We start from the raw sequence: 19,256 nt of genomic DNA on the forward strand, positions 1-19,256 counted from the left end.
CCATTACCTCAAAGTGGTTATGGTCACTATTAGTTGTTCCTCTATTTCACTTCTCTGATCTACTCTGGTTCATTTCCTAATACAAAAACCAATTGCGAACCTTTCCTTGTTGGGCCTTTTACGTTCTAGGTTAGAAAGGAGTCCTATGCACATAAGGGAACTCCATTCTCTTATCTTCTTTATTCATCCCTTCTGTCCAACTAATATCAGGGTTGCTGAAATCATATTTTTTACTACTTTTTACTATCTTTTGTTTGCATTATTCTCCCTCCACTTTCAGGTGCCTGTGGACTACATCTGATTGATTCTTTATCATCTTTAATCCCTATCATTGTAACAGCTGATGTTATGTATATTGAGGCATGCCCCTTTATGAACAGGTCAGGTGACCTGGGACTCCAGCCCCACCTTGGGTGGAGCTTGCCTGGGCAGTCGGGTGCTGACTGTGCTCGGAGAAATATGTGTAAAAACTGTTGATAATTTACCATTACTGACCTAATGGTCCTTATTGGGCTTCAATATTAGACCTCCAATTATAAGACCTGAGACTTTTTTAAAAAAGTAACTCGTTATCCTGAATAAATACAACTACAGCACCTCCCCTTTCTAAATGACATACAAGCCAAAGTTTAATTCAGAGAACTGATATTTCTGCTGCCGCAATCCCTTTGAGGTTTGAGTCTCCCCAACACGATTTCTTCCAGTTCCCCATTTTATTAGAGGCACTGGATGCATTTTTGTCAAGACATTTCAGTCCATTTTTAAACAAAATTTCCCCTCATTTTATGTTTAACCAGTTTTACACTCCCATTCCAGAACTACTATTTCCATTTCTCGCTATAGTTAAGGAAGCCCACCGAGTCCTCTACTTTCTCAGGAGACTAAGGAAATTTGGCATGTTTGCAACAACTCTAACCAACTTCTACAGATGCACCACAGAATGCACTCTTTCTGGTATGGCTCCTGCTCTGTCCAAGACCGCAAGAAGCTACAAAGGGTCACGAATTAAGCCCAGTCCATCACTCAAACCAGCCTCCCATCCATTGACACTGTCTACACTTGCCGCTGCCTTGGAAAATCAGCCAGCATAATTAAGGACTCCACACTCCTGGACATTCTCTTCCACCTTCTTCTGTCGGGAAAAAGATACAAAAGTTTGAGGTCACATACCAACCGACTCAAAAACAGCTTCCTCCCTGCTGCTGTCAGACTTTTGAATGAACCTACCTCGCATTAAATTGATCTTTCTCTACACCCTAGCTATGACTGTAACACTACATTCTGCACTCTCTCCTTTCCTTCCTTATGTACGGTATGCTTTGTATAGCGCGCAAGAAACAATACGTTTCACTGTAAACTAATACATGTGACAATAATAAATCAAATCAAACCCAATCCCTTACTTGATTGTTTCCTATGCTCTGCAGTCACTGTTTTGTTTAGAAGGTAGAGGGTAGAATGTGGGTGACCAGCCAGGAATCTATTGGAATTGTCAAGTCTAAAGGTGACAAAAGGCACAAATGAAGGCTTCAACACAGATGAGCGAAAATAAGGGAGTAGTTGGACAATGCTGCAGCCTTAGTGATGATACAAAGTCCACCTCATGATAAAATAATGCACCAAGATTTCTAACAGACTGGTTTAGTATCAGATCATTTTCAGGGCAAGGGATGGAGTCGGTAGCTTGGGAATGAAGTTTGGAGCAGGGACCAAAAAAAAAGTGGCTCTGTGCATTTAACTGGAGAATGTTTCTGTTTGGATATTGAACAAGCAGTGGGATAATTTAGCAACACTGGAAGAATCAATTGGGATGGTGCTGAAACAGAGCTGGAAAAGGTCAACATACACGTGAAAACTACATTGTGCTTTTGGATGATGTCACCGAGGGACAGCATATAGGTGTGGAATAGGAGAACATCAAGGACAGAAATCCATAAGCTCTTTGCACTTATTATTGAAGCTGATGTTGGAGGAGATGGGCAAAGGAGTTTAAGACAATGATTTACAGTACAGTACAGGAGCATGAGATAAATATATTCAAGTAGCAGAATGATCCAGACGGAACATGTGCACAAATCGATTGCAGATGTGAGACTGGAGGATGGACTGAAGAAGCTGCAACTGTTCTCCTTGGAGAAGAGGAGAAGGTGGAGTGGAGACCTGATGGAGATATGCAAAATCATGAAGTGTCTGGACAAAGTAAATAGCGACAAACTGTTCCCATTGGTAGAAAGAGAGAGAACCAAAGGACAAAAATTTAAGATGATCACAGGTTGCAGGGCACTGCCAGTGGATATAAGCTATGGCAATATGAGGATTTTTTTGAAAAAGAGCATATCAAATGGTAAGGATTAGGAATGAAAATCTGAATGTATTACGGAAACAGGTTCAATTGCAGTTTTCAGGAGGGGAAAATTTTGCATGGCTTAAGTTAAGATGGGAGAGTGGCACTGGGTGCTTTGCTCTTGCAGGGAGTTGGCAGAGACATAATGGACCAAAAGGCCTCCTGTGCTGCAACCATTCTATGATTCTTAATACTCTGAAATGAACAACTACCAGCAAATAGGGGGGCACGGTGGCACAGTGGTTAGCACTGCTGCCTCACAGCGCCAGGGGCCTGGGTGACTGTGTGGAGTTTGCACATTCTCCCCATGTCTGCTCCGGTTTCCTCCCACAGTCCAATAATGTGCAAGTTAGGTTGATGGGCCAGGATAAACTGCCCCTTAATGTCAGGGGGATTAGGGGGGTAAATATAGAACATAGAAAGCCACAGCACAAACAGGCCCTTCGGCCCACAAGTTGCGCCGATCACATCCCCACCTCTAGGCCTATCTATAGCCCTCAATCCCATTAAATCCCATGTACTCATCCAGAAGTCTCTTAAAAGACCCCAACGAGTTTGCCTCCACCACCACCGACGTCAGCCGAATCCACTCACCCACCACCCTCTGAGTGAAAAACTTACCCCTGACATCTCCTCTGTACCTACCCCCAGCACCTTAAACCTGTGTCCTCTCGTAGCAACCATTTCAGCCCTTGGAAATAGCCTCTGAGAGTCTACCCTATCCAGACCTCTCAACATCTTGTAAACCTCTATCAGGTCACCTCTCATCCTTCGTCTCTCCAGGGAGAAGAGACCAAGCTCCCTCAACCTATCCTCATAAGGCATGCCCCCCAATCCAGGCAACATCCTTGTAAATCTCCTCTGCACCCTTTCAATGGCTTCAACATCTTTCCTGTAATGAGGTGACCAGAACTGCGCGCAGTACTCCAAGTGGGGTCTAACCAGGGTCCTATAAAGCTGCAGCATTATCTCCCGACTCCTAAACTCAATCCCTCGATTAATGAAGGCCAGTACGCCGTACGCCTTCTTGACCGCATCCTCCACCTGCGAGGCCGATTTAAGAGTCCTATGGACCCGGACCCCTAGGTCCTTCTGATCCTCTACACTGCTAAGAATGGTACCCTTCATATTATACTGCTGCTTCATCCCATTGGATCTGCCAAAATGGATCACCACACACTTATCCGGGTTGAAGTCCATCTGCCACTTCTCCGCCCAGTCTTGCATTCTATCTATGTCTCGCTGCAACTTCTGACATCCCTCCAAACTATCCACAACACCACCTACCTTGGTGTCGTCAGCAAACTTACCAACCCATCCCTCCACTTCCTCATCCAGGTCATTTATGAAAATGACAAACAGCAAGGGTCCCAGAACAGATCCCTGGGGCACTCCACTGGTCACTGACCTCCATGCAGAGAAAGACCCCTCCACAGCCACTCTCTGCCTTCTGCAGGCAAGCCAGTTCTGGATCCACAAGGCAACAGCCCCTTGGATCCCATGCCCTCTCACTTTCTCAAGAAGTCTTGCATGGGGGACCTTATCGAACGCCTTGCTGAAGTCCATATAGACCACATCCACCGCTCTTCCTTCGTCAATGTGTTTGGTCACATTTTTAAAGAACTCAACCAGGCTCGTAAGGCACGACCTGCCCTTGACAAAGCCGTGCTGACTACTTTTGATCATACTAAACTTCTCTAGATGATCATAAATCCTGTCTCTCAGGATCCTCTCCATCAACTTACCAACCACTGAGGTTAGACACACCGGTCGGTAATTTCCCGGGCTGTCCCTGTTCCCTTTCTTGAATATAGGGACCACATCTGCAATCCTCCAATCCTCCGGAACCTCTCCCGTCTCCATCGACGATGCAAAGATCATCGCCAAAGGCTCCGCAATCTCCTCCCTCGCCTCCCACAGTAACCTGGGGTACATCCCATCCGGTCCCGGCGACTTACCAACCTTGATGCCATTCAATAGTTCCAACACATCCTCTTTCTTTATGTCCACATGCTCGATCCTTTCTGTCCACCGCAAACCAGCAGTACAACCACCCAGATCCCTTTCCACCGTGAATACCGAGGTAAAGTATTCATTAAGCAGCTCCGTCATTTCTAACGGTTCCGCACAAACTTTTCCCCCTTCACCTTTTAAGGGTCCTATGCCTTCACATCTCATCCTTTTACTCTTGACATATTTGTAGAAAGCCTTGGGATTCTCCTTAATCTTACCCGCCAAGGCCTTCTCATGACCCCTTCTCGCTCTCCTAATTTCCTTCTTAAGCTCCTTCCTACATCCCGTATACTCCTCTAAATCCTTAACACCTCCTAGCTCTCTGAACCTTCTGTACGCCTCTCTTTTCTTATTCACCAGGTTCATCACAACCTCCTGTCCTCTCCCCGTAACCCATGTGGGGTTACGGGGAGAGGACAGGACCAGAGTGGGATTTTCATCAGTTCAGGCTCAATGGGCCAAATGGCCTCCTTCTGTACTGTAGATTCTATGATTCTATAAATGGACTATAAAGCTAAGAACTTGGAACTTTGAAAGGAAATGGTCTGACATATTTACCGCTAGAATATCACACTATTTGTTGTTAAGCTGATCTCTCAAACAGGCAACCTGAAACATTTCTGAAGCAACGCGTTTCTTTGCATGATTTTTATACTAGCTTCTTGGCAAACAGTGGCAAAAGAGAAACAGGAAGCCGTTTTGATTTTAATGATCAAAAAATGGAAGAACTGCTTTTAAGTGATGAAGTTTTGTGCTCCAACAACCCCCAAAGTATTAGAACGATGTCACCGATCAGTCCATGTCAGCTTGGCGAGATCATAAAGTATAAAAAGTCCAAGACAAAAAAAGGCCACAACATCCACCAGCACTGCCCTGCCAACTGTGAACGCCTCCTTGAAGTGAACAGAACAATTTGCCCACCATGCACTTGGTGATTTTAGGCACTGGACCTCAGCCCAGTATGGACAAGTTTTAAATTGCTGGTAGATGCAGCTGCTGAGTTCCTTTGTATCCATGTGACCCCTTCAACCCTCCCCAAGTCACAATAATAAAATTCAACAACGTGAAGACTACAGTATGAACATACCCAAGGCTGCTGAATAAAAATCTTTTATTTTCCCCCACTGCTAGATTAAAAATTACGAGTGGGGAAAAAAAACACGTAATAGTCAACACAACTAAACTTAAATTGTAGCCTTAAGCTTCTGGCTGCTTTTATGTAAACTGCCTTTTACATGAAAAGATACAATCTAGCAATCATCAATCAGCTATTTTATGATACCAATGAAAGGAAGCATCAGAGAGTTTTGCTATCGGCAATCAATCTGAAAATCTATTTTTGTACCCTGATGCCAAGCTGAAAAGCTAGTCCCCATTGCCACCTCTGAACTAATTTTAGGTAATTCACAAAGTTCCCATGGGGCAGAGTTCGCTGCACTTCCTGTACATGAGCCTCACTTCCTCTTGCTGGGCAAAAGCTTTGGACTCTGGTCAATTCTCACGGTCGAGTAAAAAACTCGAACCTCGGACTTACATTTCACTAACCTGGTCTATAAATCTAGTTAAACAAGAGCAGCAGGCAGATACAACAGCACAAGATAACGACGCTACCCAGTCTTTGAAAACTGCACACAGTCCCTGGCTATAATTATTTTACCAAGACTTGTGACAACTTTGTTCCAACAGTGGGCAAGTTACACAAGCATACATTTTCAACAGTACTTCACCCTGGAACATTAGAGTATCTGAGTTTTTATATTTCAGGTCTCATCATTCTTCTGATCCAAGAGCATATGAGTCACTTAAAACACTTGTCAAATTCCAGGTATCCAAATGAAAAATGCAAACATACTGCTGCTCATATCCTACACAATATCAAGGCACCTGTCTCTCAAACTTCTCAGCATTGTATACAAGTTATATGATCTCACCCATTCCCATCTCCATAAACTGTTCAGCCATTCAACCATTCCAGCTTCTTGTTCAGAACATAGGAACATGAAAACTAGCAGCAGAAATAGGCCATCTGGCCCCTCGAGCCTGCTCCGCTATCCAATAAAATCAGGGCTGGTCTTTTCGCGGATTCAGCTCCACCTACCCGCCCACTCACCGTAACCCTTAATTCCTTCACTGTTCAAAAATCTATCTTTGCCTTATAAACATTCAATGAGGCAGCCTCAACTGCTTCACTGGGCAGGGAATTCCACACATCAGGACCATCAGAAGCTATGCTTTCAGCTGTCAATGCCCAAATACCTCATGTCACTCCCCATTCCCCTCCTACAAGACGCCTCAAAACCAAAACACGAGTGAAGAAAAACATGAATTACAGTAAAGGGTTGGGTTGATTTGTTTCCAACTGATATTGAATGTCAACACTGGCGAAATCTCTAGTCAAAGTGTAATAAAGCTTGATCAAGGAATTTCCAATTCACATTTTCAAATCTATGTCTTAATCTCCATTTCTGTACAATAAATTTAGCACTAAATAAATCAAACCATCCTAAAATTTAACTTTCCATTGTGATGAAACTCGGAGTTTCATGCTCAAAGAAATTCGGATCAGGTCATTGCAATTAAGCAAATTGAAATTAAAATCTCATTCAAGCCATTAGAATGAGCTGACCAAAAAGGAAAACAACTCCAAGGTTTGACCCGGCTTTTAACATGACTTGAAATGCAGGCTCAATTTGCAAAGTTTTACAAAATCAACATATCAAGCTACAAAGACAGTGTCAGCAATCAAACCAAAATTTTGCTCTAATTCACAAAGCTCGTGCAAGCAGAAATCAGTTTTGAACAGCTAAAAACACAATAAAACACAACAAATCCATTCCCAGATACTCGTTCAATGAGTAGAATTCACATTCTAGTGGAACATATTTCAAACTCTTGTTTTTAACCCTTTAATGCCAAAATTAACATTGCCTAGGTATGTTCTTAAAGGCAACCATTTTTCATATTCTGCTTACTTACAAGTTACAGCAATAAAGCTCAAAAAAACCAACTGCCTTATCAAAGCAAAAACAAGAAACAATAATTTAGCTCTTTGAACATTTTTGTTCTTTAATTAGCAAAAGGTTAGTTACTACATACTAAATGCAGACACAACACTGTCATTTCCTTGAAATAGATTACATAGTCCATACATAATGATTTATTACCGTTTTAACAGTTCAGTAATTCACGTTGCTTCAAGTGCAATTTTGAGCATTGATTTTTGCTAAAACTTAGAACCTTAGAATCATAGAAACCCTACAGCACAGAATGAGGCCATTCGGCCCATCGAGTCTGCACCTACCACAATCCCACCCAGGCCCTACCCCCATATCCCTACATATTTACCCACTAATCCCTCTAACCTACGCATCCCAGGACACGAAGGGCAATTTTTAGCATGGCCAATCAACCTAACCCGCACATCTTTGGACTGTGGGAGGAAACCGGAGCACCCGGAGGAAACCCACGCAGACACGGGGAGAATGTGCAAACTCCACACAGAGAGTGACCCAAGCCAGGAATCAAACCCAGGTCCCTGGAGCTCTGAAGCAGCGGTGCTAACCACTGTGCTACCGTGCCGCCCCAGACTTCCTCAGAGGAAATGCACATTTTAAACAGTTTGGCCTTACCCAAACCCAAACAGATTGAGGTGGGTGTTGGGAGGGGTATACAAATAGGTGGGACACTTGGAAGTTCTTTGGAACAAAGGGACCATGGCGTGTATGTCCACAGATCTCTGAAAGCAGAAGGGCATGTTAGTAGGGCGGTGAAAAAGGCATATGGGACACTTGCCTTTATCAACTGAGGCATAGATTACAAAAGCAGGGGAGTCATGTTAGAGTTAAAAAGAACTTTGGTGAGGCCACAGCTAGTGTACTGTGTGCAGTCTGGTCGCCACATTATCAGAAGGATGTGATTGCACTGGAGGGAGTGCAGAGGAGATTCACCAGGATGCTGCCTGGGATGGAAAATTTAAGTTATGAAGAAAGGTTGCGTAGGCTTGGAGCAAAGAATGAGGGGCGACCTGATCGAGGTGTACAAGATTATGAGAGACATGGACAGAGTGGATCAGGTGCAGTTGTTCCCCTTAGTTGAAGGGTCATAGGCTCAAGTTGAGGGGCAGGGGGTTTAGGTGGGGGAATGTAAGGAAAATCTTTTTTACCCAGAGGGTGGTGGTGGTCTGGAATGTGCTGCCTGGGAGGGCGGAAGAGGCGGGTTGCCTCACATCCTTTAAAAATAATCTGGATGAGCACTTGGCACATCACAACATTCAGGGCTTTGGGCCAAGTGATGGCAGATGGGATTAGGTGGGAGTTCGGGTGCTTCTAATGTGTCGGTGTGGACCGAAGGGCCACTTCAGCGCTGTATGATTTTATGATTCTATAATGAATCAAATCAGAAAATCAATGTCAGTTTTAAAGAATTAAAATGGCATAATTCAGAGTTTTTGAATTCCAAGATATTCAGTAATAGCTTCAGCAGTTTGTCTCATTTCCTGCAAGATAGTCATGGAACAAACAATTTCCACTGTAAATGAGGACAGGAATAGGAGTGAGCCATTCTGTCCCTTAATCTGCTCTGCTATTCAATTAGATAGTAGCTCATCTGTACTTCAAATCCATTTACCTGCCTTTGAAGTTCAATTGGACTTTTTTACTCAACTGATCCACAAAAGCACTCAACTATTAAAGTACATTAAAATGCTATATAAATGCAAATTGTTATTGGTGTTGCCTCAGGCCTTTTACTGCTTGGCCCCATTATTATGGTAATTATTCCGAGTTGCATCTCTGTCTGCTCAATTAGAAAACTTCACAATCAACCTAAATGTCAACTAAAACCTTGAACATTTCGCAAGGAAAATATTGACCTGAAAACTGTTGCACCCCTCAATTTTCTATGAAATCCCACATCTGGAGAACCTCTGCAAGAAAATAGCTCTTTGGATTAGTGACCCACCTCTCACCTCCACCCTCCAATCACAATGTCTACAGACAAGGTTCAGTGTAATTTTTAAGCATCTTTTTCCCCTACCATCCAAAGCTCTGACTATATCCTCCCTTGTCCCCATATATTCAAAATTAAACTCGATGCACTGTTAAATCAGTCAGAGATCACAGAATAGTACAGCACAGAACAGTCTTCCAAGTAAGCTCCACTCTGCTGCTCCTTCCCCACAGCCTGGCTATTTTTTTTACTCTTTGAAGTCTTCATCCAATTCCTTTTGATGGCGACTACTGAATGGGTCTACCATCCTATCGGATAGCACATTCCACATCCTAACTGTCAACCAACTTGATTCTGTGGTTGTCAACCCTCCAGCCATTGTATATCGTTCCTATTTATTTACATTACATATACCTTCACAATTTTAAAATCTCCTCTTAGCCTTCTGTGTTGTCAAATTCTCTGGTCTATCCAGATAACTGTAATCTCTCTTCCTTAGAACTTTCTAGCTGCCCTGGAGCCCTGCCAGTATCAGTATTTACGAACTTGTATCCAAGGAAGTCAGTGACTGTAGAGCCATTAACAAAAAAAAAGGAAGAGAATTAATGCATCAACTGAAACACTGATTGAATTTGAAGGATGTGAAACAGATAAGCATTTGAAGTAAAACAATTTGAATTTAAGAGGAGGAGAATCTTAAGAGGGCAAGGTGATTATCATTTGCACATGCAAGCGTAAAGGCAAGAAACTGAAAATTCACCAATTTTGATTGTCTGTTACTTGTCATGGCTGAAAAAGATCCCAAATGTCCGTGATGATCTACTCAGCCAAGAGCCTGAAGTAACACTAATACCCCTCACCTACTCTGTCCTGGCCTCTTATGATTTTGAATACCTCTATCAAATCTCCTTCATGCTCCAAGGAAAACAGTCACAACTTCTCTAATCTATCTTCATTACTAAAGTTCCTGATCCTTGGAACCATTTTTGAGAATCTTTTCTGCATTCTCTCCAATGTCTTCACATCCTCCCAAGAGTCGGTGCGAGGAAATGAGGCAATGCTCCAGTTGAGGTTGAACTAGTGGTTTATACAAGTTCAACATAACTCCCTTGAGGTAATCCTCAAACTCTTACAAAATAAACGGAACTATTATCGCTAACAATCTGTTCCAGTTTACCAAATCTTGCAAAAATTGTATCAAGTTTTTCAATGGCTTGTTCAAATGTAGATGACCTCATGAAAACTTCTGGCCACTTATTGTGCATCAATGATGACTAAGAACATGCAAATTTAAAATGGACCAGCAAAATCTTCATGCAATCATTGCCAAGGCATTTTAGGCTGCTCCCAAGGGTGTAATGGAGACAATGGTGATCTATTTCTTATTCGTGCACAGGATCTGAGCATCCAGACCCAACCACCAAATATAACTGCTTGCTAATTCCTTCATCATGACTATACCAGGATGTCCTTGAGAAGTTGTCACAGGAAAATTATTTCCTAGCGAACATTAGCAAAACTAGTTGGTGGTATCTGCTCAATAGGTGAAGTGTGATAATGCATCAGCATAAGCATGGCACACTAATTGATGATACTTCATATCATAGGAGTCTGCAGATAAGATCAGTGGCCAACTTTGCAATCAGCTACAAGCAGATGGTATGCCTTTCTAAGGCCCAAAAAAGGTTGTGAAGGGTCGATGATCAGTCAACAATGTAAAATGATGACCATAATGATGAAACCTGCATACACCAAAAATTATACTCAGTGCTTCTTTTCCTACCTGAACCTAGTTAGATTCAGCACTAGTCAGATGTCTTCTTCAATTCTACAGAGCCTATCTCTAAAAGTGGCCCAGTCAGTTTGGCATGTGTGTCATTTACCGAACCTGCACAATCGGTGGACTGTGTGCTGTGGCACAGTACCCGGGAGCCACTGGTCTGGGTCATTGATCTGGTCAGTAAGATCAAGGGTCTCAACACTAACCCCTGGAAAACCACACTACACATTTTCCTCCAGCTCCAAAAACATCCATTAACTACTACCGTTGCCAATTTCATATCCAAGTGGCTGCCATCATGAGCGATGAGTTTCATATTATGGATTTTGTAAAATAATATTTCTTTTAAATGGACAGTTTTGAGCCTTAAAAATGGCTGCCAATGTCACCTGATCTATTACGATTGAAATGTTTGTCAAACTTCTACAAGGTTCCAAATGGATTGTAACTAGACATATTCAGACATGTGAAAACATTTGAAATTCAATGCACGTTTCTACAAGGGAAAACAGAAACTAATCGACAGTGGCTTCCCTGGAGGTATGAACACAGCTGTACTATCTAACCAAACCTGGAAGAATGGGAGCCATTCAAATTAATGGCTGAGACATTTAAAAAGGTCAATTATCTTGGTTAAAAGACAATGGATGGAACTATGCCTGGCTAACCCAACACTTAATATGGAAGCATGAATTAACAATTTGGGATAAGCAGCCATTTTTGTGTTTTTGAATCAAATGAAGGAGGCTATAACAACCATTTTGTGTGACAGTAAGAGACACAATACAAACACAGCTCTCAGCTGAAGCAGCCCCATGACAGCTGGTGTAACTCCCGATATCATGGAACAGAGCAAAGCATCCACAAAGTCATCCCAGGTCTACTGAGAAGAAACCCATAATCTTCAAGTGTCAGTATCTGCAGTTTTCAGGAAGGGAATGAGCTTATACTCTCAGCATCTGCTCTACATATCGAGTCCACCTACAAAGGAAAACTCCAACCGTTTGATTTAATAAGCCATCACAAGTTTCCACGCCCTTACTTTGGAAAGAGAGAATTCAAGCAACATGCCTACAATGATATTTCTTTAACTCATTTTAAGTATTTTTTTCCTTTATCTGCATTTTAAACTTTGCATTTGTATTTTCGTTAATAACTTGATCACTTTTACTCAAGTAACTTCAACAGTACAAAGAAGAAAAGCAGAGCAGAGGAACAGGCCCTTCGGCCCTCCAAGCCTGTGCCGATCATGATGCCTGCCTAAACTAAAACCTTATGTGCTTACGGAGTCCATATCCTTCTATTCCCATCCTATTCATGTATTTGTCTAGTTGCCCCCTTGAACGCCGCTATCGTACCTGCTCCGATCACCTCCCCTGGCAGCACATTCCAGACATTCACCACCCTCTGTATAAAAAAAAACTTACCTTGCACATCTCCTCTAAACTTTTTCCCACGCACCTTAAACCTATGTCCCCGAGTACTTGACTTGTCTACCCTAGGAAAGAGCATCTGACTATCCAAGTTGTTTTGTAATATTCTTGAACAAGACCAAGGTTAGTTTAAAGCTTGGCTGCTGGGTTATTTTTAAATTCAGCAGCATATGCACAAATTCTTACCACGTTGAGATAATGCCTTTTACATGATAGCAACACTAATTAGAGCTTATTCATGTGGCACTTTATCAAATGCCTTGTGGAAGTCCATGTACACCACAGAAGCAATACTGCCCTCATCAACCCTCTGTTACTTCAGAAAACTTCTTAAATACGATTTTCCCTTCACAAATCCCTCTTGGTTTTTCTTAATTAACCCGCATTAGCCCATGTGACTAATAATTTCCTCCTGAATTATTGTCTCTGCAGGTTCCCCCCATCCCAGAAGTTGAACTAGCTGGCCTGTAGTTGCTCGGCTTATCTTGACACCCCTTTTTGAACAGGGATGCAACATGTGCAGTTCCCCAGTCCTCTCGGACCACTTCAGTCGCTCTTCTCCAGAAAATCAAAACTGTGAAACCTCCCTCTGCCTTTTTTTATTCCATCATCTTTACACTGTTTTTTAGCTTGCACTCAACGACCTACACAGTCTGGAGGAGATATTTTGCATTTTATCTTGGCAATCATTTAGGATCAGAAAAATAATGGGAAAGAAATTGTGCAACATATGAAATAATTGAGCTGCTGTATAATTTGCTCTTTATGGGGAAGGCAGCCAGTTTCAATAGGTCTTTCTTTTGTTTTACTTGGGATCACCTGTGCAAGCAAGTACTGCCATACTTGGTGAAAATTACAAAGTCCAGGAAGAACAAAGTGCAGTATAGGCCTCTCCAGAGAGAGGATGCTCCCAAAACTAGGCTGAACTTTTCCCAGCAGCAATGTAGGCGCAAACTGGTTGTGCAACACTTGGCTCAGGCCAAATCAGACTCTGGGGGCAAGCTGCACCATATGACTACATGCATGTTCAACAGCAGATGTAGCATGCTGCATAGGCAAATCGACCCCACAACCAATGGATCAAATAAAAGCCCTGCAGTTCTGCCACATGGTTGTGGATACTTTAACTAACTGAAGAAGATGGCAGTTCCACAAACACAACAATCCTCAATCATGGCCATGCTCAGCACATCAATGCAAAAGACAAGGCTGAAATATTTGCAACCATCTTCAGCCAGAAATGCTGAGTAATGCTCCAATTCTGCCTCTTCCCAAGGTTCCCAGTAACACATATGCCAGTATTTAACCAAACCAATCAACTGCACATGATATCAAGAAACAACTAAAGACATTGGATACAGCAATATGTGAGCCAAAATAATATCCTCAATTGCTGAAGACTTCTGCTCCAGAATCAGCTGCCTCCCCAGCCAAGCTGTTCCAGTACATCAACCGGAAGGGTAAAAAACTGCTGAGGTACGTCCTGCCCACAAAAGACAAATCCAATCTGCCTAATTCCCACCTAATCAGCCTACTCTCAAAAATTAAGTAATGGACACTGTCATCAAGTGCTATCAAACATAACTTACTCAGCAATACCATCGGCTGACTGATGCTCAGTTTAGGCTTCACAAGAGTCCTCAGCTCCAGACCTTATTACAGCCTTGTTCCAAACATGGAAAAAAGAGCTGAATTAGGATGACGAGAGAGTGTGACTGTCCCCCTAACATCCAAGCATCAACTGACTGAGGGCTAGGGCACATGGAGATCGCGCAAAACTGAAGTCAATAGGAATCGGGGGGAAATCTCTCCAATGATTGGAGTCATACTTAGCACAAAAGGACGATGGCTACCATTCAAAATCAATCATCTCAGACCCACAACTGCAGGAGCTCAAGGTAGAGGGATATTTAGAAAATCTCAATAAAATCGAGCAGAGTCAACATGGTTTTATTGAAAGGGAAATTATGTTTGACTAATTCATTGGAGCTCCTTGTGGAAATAACAAACAACATGGATAAAGGGGAACCTCTGGAAGCCTTTCCAGAGGGCATCTGACAAGATGCCACATCAAAGGTTACAGTGCAAAATAAAACTCATATCAGAGGGAGGAATGGTAACATACTAGCATGGATAGAGGATTGGACAGCTAACAAGAAGCAGAGTGCAGGGGTAATTGGGTCTTTTTCACGTTGCCAAGATGTGATGAGCTGAGTGCTGCAGGAATCAGTTGGGGCTTAAACAATGAATATTTTTAAGAGATAGATTCCCTTGTTGGTCAAGAATCTAAAGTTATCAGGGATGGACAGAATATGGAGTCCAAGCCACAATCAGATCAGCTGTAAACTTATTGAATGGTGGAGAAGGCTTGAGGGGTTCAAGAGTTCACTCCAGCTTGTAATTCCTATGTTGGTCATGCCCTTGGTCATACCGTCTTCAGCTGCTTCATCCATGACGTTCCCTCCATCATAAAGTTAAAAGGATGGATGTTTCCTGTGGATTCCACAGCATTCAGCACTATTTGAAACTCCTCAGAAAATAAGGTAGTCTATGCCAATGTGTAACATGTCCTGGACATCATTGAGGGTTGGGCTAAGTGTCATGTAACATTCAAGCCATACAGGTGCAAAAGCAAAGACCAACAAGAGAGAATTGAATCATCTCCCCATGGCATTCAAGAGCATGACCACTGCTGAATCCTCCACTGCCAACATCCTGGGCTTTACCACTGATGAGAAGATTCCCTGGATCAGCCATATAAATACTGTGACTACAAGAGAAGGTGCTTGGGAATTCTGTGATAATTCACCTCCTGACACCAAAGCCTGTCCCCATGAATGTCAGGATGGCAATGGGATCATCGCTGCTTGCCAGGATGAATGCAACTCCATTGCCACAAGAAAGTCAAAGCTATCCAGGACAAAGCAAATAGCTTAATTGGCATCCAATCCATCACTTTAAATATTTGCTTGCACAGTGTCTATAGTGTGGATTCCACAACATGCACTGCAACAACTCAACACTTTGGATGACACTTTTCAAAACTGCAACCTCGATAACCCAAAAAGACAAGGGCAGCAGATGGCATAGGAAAATCATAACCTGAAAGTTCCCCTCCAAGTCACACATCATCCTGGCTGAAAGTAAATCGCCGCCGTTCATTGTTGCAGGGTTAAAATCCTGGAAATCCTTTCCTTACAGCACTGTGGATGTACCTGCACCAAGTGGACTTCAGAAGGAATTATGGATTTGCTATCAATGCTGGGCATGCCACTGAAGCTTGCATCCCATGAAGGAATTATAGAAAAGTTTGGTTCTCATTGAAGATTCCCTGTCTACCCAAGGTTTTTGCAGCTCAGAAGGCTCCATTTATGTTGAGGAAATTGATCTGCTGCAGGCATATTCCTGTTGAATCCCATCCCTCCAGTATCTGACAACATGAATGATACTTTGAGGTTAATGAGTTAAAAAAAAGTTCATGTCTCACTGAATCCACCATCACTACCTTAAACACGAACTGTGTTAATCCAGAACCTTGTAATGAGAAAAGCCTCTGAACTATTAACAAAAATGGCATGCAAAAAACGCATGCAAAAAACAGCCAGACAAGCAAAACTTGACAAAATACATCACACGCAAAGGTTTCATCATTATTTAATTTGAATAACAAATACAATGGCCAACTTATTTCATGTCCTCAGATATACCAAAGAGCTTTACAGATGCTTAAGTCATTCTCCTTTGTTTACAAACGTGACACTGAACCTGCTCCCACAAGCAGCAAATTTAAACAGAGACCGATTAATCTATTCTGAGCAGAAGAGTCCCCGTTCTTCAACTCGCTCCATGGGATCTTTTACTTTTGTTTAAACTGGTGTCAATCAGAAGACAAAACCTTCAATAATATGATATTCCCTCTGCACTGTGCTCGTGTGCCAATCTAGATGACATGCTCAAGTTTTGGAGTGGAGCTTGAACCTACAAACCTCCAACGCAAATAAATGCACTACAACTTACCCAAGCAGACAAATAAATTATAGCAGGGTCTCCAGTGAATCGACGCAGCAGGTGATATGATGCTAAACCATACAGCCCACAAATGTTGTAGGGCTCTGAATCTCATCTCTGGCTTGGAGACAGCCTGCATAGATTTCCTTGGGAACAGCAGTTCTCATTGCTATTCATAAAAATGTGCAAGATTTGCAACACCATTATACTCATTGATACTCATAAATGAAAGAGACTTGCATTTATGTATCACTCATGACCACTGGACACCTCAAATCACTTCAGTCAATGAAGCACTTTTGACATGCAATCGTTGTTGTAATATAGGGAATGTGGCAGCCAATAACACAGCAAGCTCCCACAAACAGCAATGCAATAATGACCTGATACTCTGTTTGACTGAACTTGACCTTGGATAAATTTGACCAGAATATCAGGGAGAAGTCCCCACTCTTCTTTGTAACAGTGCCCTAGGATCTTTTACATCTACCCAAGACAGCAGACGGAGCCTCAATTTAATATCTTACCCAAAACAAAGCACCTAAGTTAGCCTTGCTTTCCCTCAGTACTGCACTGGAGTGTCAGCCTTAATTTCTGTGGAACTTGAGCCTATAACATTCTGACTCAGAGTTGAGTGCACTATTAACTGAACCAATGCTGATACATCAGCCATACGTATATCGACCTTAAGTACTTGCTGTACACAGTGGCAGCAGTGTATACTGCCTACACTACACTGCCGCAACTCACCAAGGATCCTTCTGCAGCACCTTCCAAACCCACAACCTCTACCATCTGGAAAGGCAGGGGTAGAAGACAAGAGGACACCACCTGCAAGTTCCCTTCCAAGCACACACCATCTAGGCTTGGAAATACTATTCCTTCACTGTTACAGTCAAAATCCTCAAAGTCTTTAACAGCACTGTGGGTGCACCTATATCACAGATTACCAGTTCAAGAAAGCAGCTCATTACCACCTTCTCAAAGGTAATTGGGGATACCTGGAGTATTGTGTGTAGTTTTGGTGTCCTGAAGGCCTTAATTTCAATAGTCAGGTGAGGCTAACTTTACATTGTAGGCCACAAACTTGAAAAGAATAGGAATTTATATCATAACTTCAATATTTAATAAAAGCCTGCAGTGTTGAGATTATTACCTTATTTTTCAATATTAAAGGCTGAGAATGTTTTCTACCAAGTTAAAACATATAGAATTGTGTCTTTCAAACCAGCCTTATGTCTGGAGAGAACAATGAAGTACTCAATAACCAGGGTGATGTACCAGGCTGTGGGTCTATTAGTGACAGCATATTTTATTTCTATTGTTGATTAAGCAATACTAGGAAAGTATTGGTACCAGAAATGCGATTAAGCCTGTGACAATACCAATTATTGTACACTGCTTACCATTTAGTGAAATGCTACTGAGAGATCACTTACGTACAGGATTTGATTAATTTATATTCCTTGGATTGGGTAAGATGTTTCAGGGAAGGAAATCTGCCGTCCTTACTCATCTGGCCTACATATGACTCCAGAGCCACAGCAATGTGGTTAACTCTTAACTGCCCTCGGGCAACTAGGGATAGGCAACAATTGCTGGCCAACCAGCAACGCCCATGTCCCACGAATGGATTTTTAAAAACGCTCTTTCAGAGAGTTGGCGCAGATTCCATGGGCCGAATGACCTTCTGCATTGTAGGAATTCTGTGGATCTATCCACAGTACATATGGGAGGGAATGGTGGGGAACTGGCAACTTTCTCCACTTTAATGCACACCGAGTGGTTAGCACTGCTGCCTCACAGCGCCAGGGACCTGGGTTCGACTCGGGTCACTGTCTGAGAGTTTGCAAGTTTTCCCCGTGTCTGCGTGAGATTCCTCCGGGTGCTCTGGTTTTCTCCCAGTCTGAAAGACGTGCTGGTTAGGTGCATTGGCCATGCTAAATTCTCCCTCAGTGTACCTGAACAGGCGCTGGAGTGTGGCGACTAGGGGATTTTCACAGTAACTTCACTGCAGTGTTAATGTAATCCTACTTTTGACTAATAATTAAACTTTACTTGATGTTTTTTAAAAAAGCATTCACGTTCACATCTGTTGAAGTCAACAATGGCAATTTCCCCAATAGTTCAACAAATTTGTTAAGCTAGTTGCTGAGAAAATCAGGCTTCATCCAGTCAGAGCAGCTGAGTAACGTTTATCCCTGGTCTCTCACAAAGACCCTGTGTCAAGGTTAGCAGCAGCGATGGTCCAACTGGCCTCAGGTTGACACAAAGAGCTTCGACTACTGATTGCTCAGCTTCTGCAAATGGCCCTAAACTTGGGGTTTTTCCTGTCAGGACACAGATTCCTCCAACTCTCCTGATCTCTTTTTGTAAAATGCTGACGGAACTGGATTAAAGGGAAGCTGGAAATTTAAGTTAATGCACAGACTCATCTAGCCCAAAGACTGATCAGAGAGTACTGGTGCAAATGCTTAATTTTAAAAAGTGCTATTATTAGTCCAATTAAGTACTACTTACCAAAGAATCTTTCACAACCTCACTGGTGTAAAACGCTGAAGGAAATAAAGAGAACAAAGTGCATTAAGAATTAATTTGCAAAGCACTTCTGGAAACAAGTAATTCAATAATTAACTCCCAGTCACTACAAAAAAACATTCATTCAAACCACCCTGGATCCCACCTTAAATACCACTACAAGGTTTGTGAAATCAACTCTGAACAGATTTCC

At 42.4% G+C, this 19,256-nt stretch overlaps 1 protein-coding gene across 2 annotated transcripts in view; it reads right to left on the bottom strand.

The window, feature by feature from the left end:
• uvrag (UV radiation resistance associated gene) overlaps positions 1-19,256 on the bottom strand; it is a 331,221-nt gene that overhangs the window by 281,763 nt on the left and 30,202 nt on the right. For both annotated transcript variants that reach the window (XM_078222567.1, XM_078222566.1), the window contains exon 3: positions 19,046-19,080. In XM_078222567.1, coding sequence (XP_078078693.1) covers positions 19,046-19,080 — 35 coding nt within the window. The remainder of the gene's footprint in view (positions 1-19,045; positions 19,081-19,256) is intronic.

Source organism: Mustelus asterias, chromosome 10 (genome assembly GCF_964213995.1).
Source record: "Mustelus asterias chromosome 10, sMusAst1.hap1.1, whole genome shotgun sequence".
Classification (NCBI taxonomy): Eukaryota; Metazoa; Chordata; class Chondrichthyes; order Carcharhiniformes; family Triakidae; genus Mustelus; species Mustelus asterias.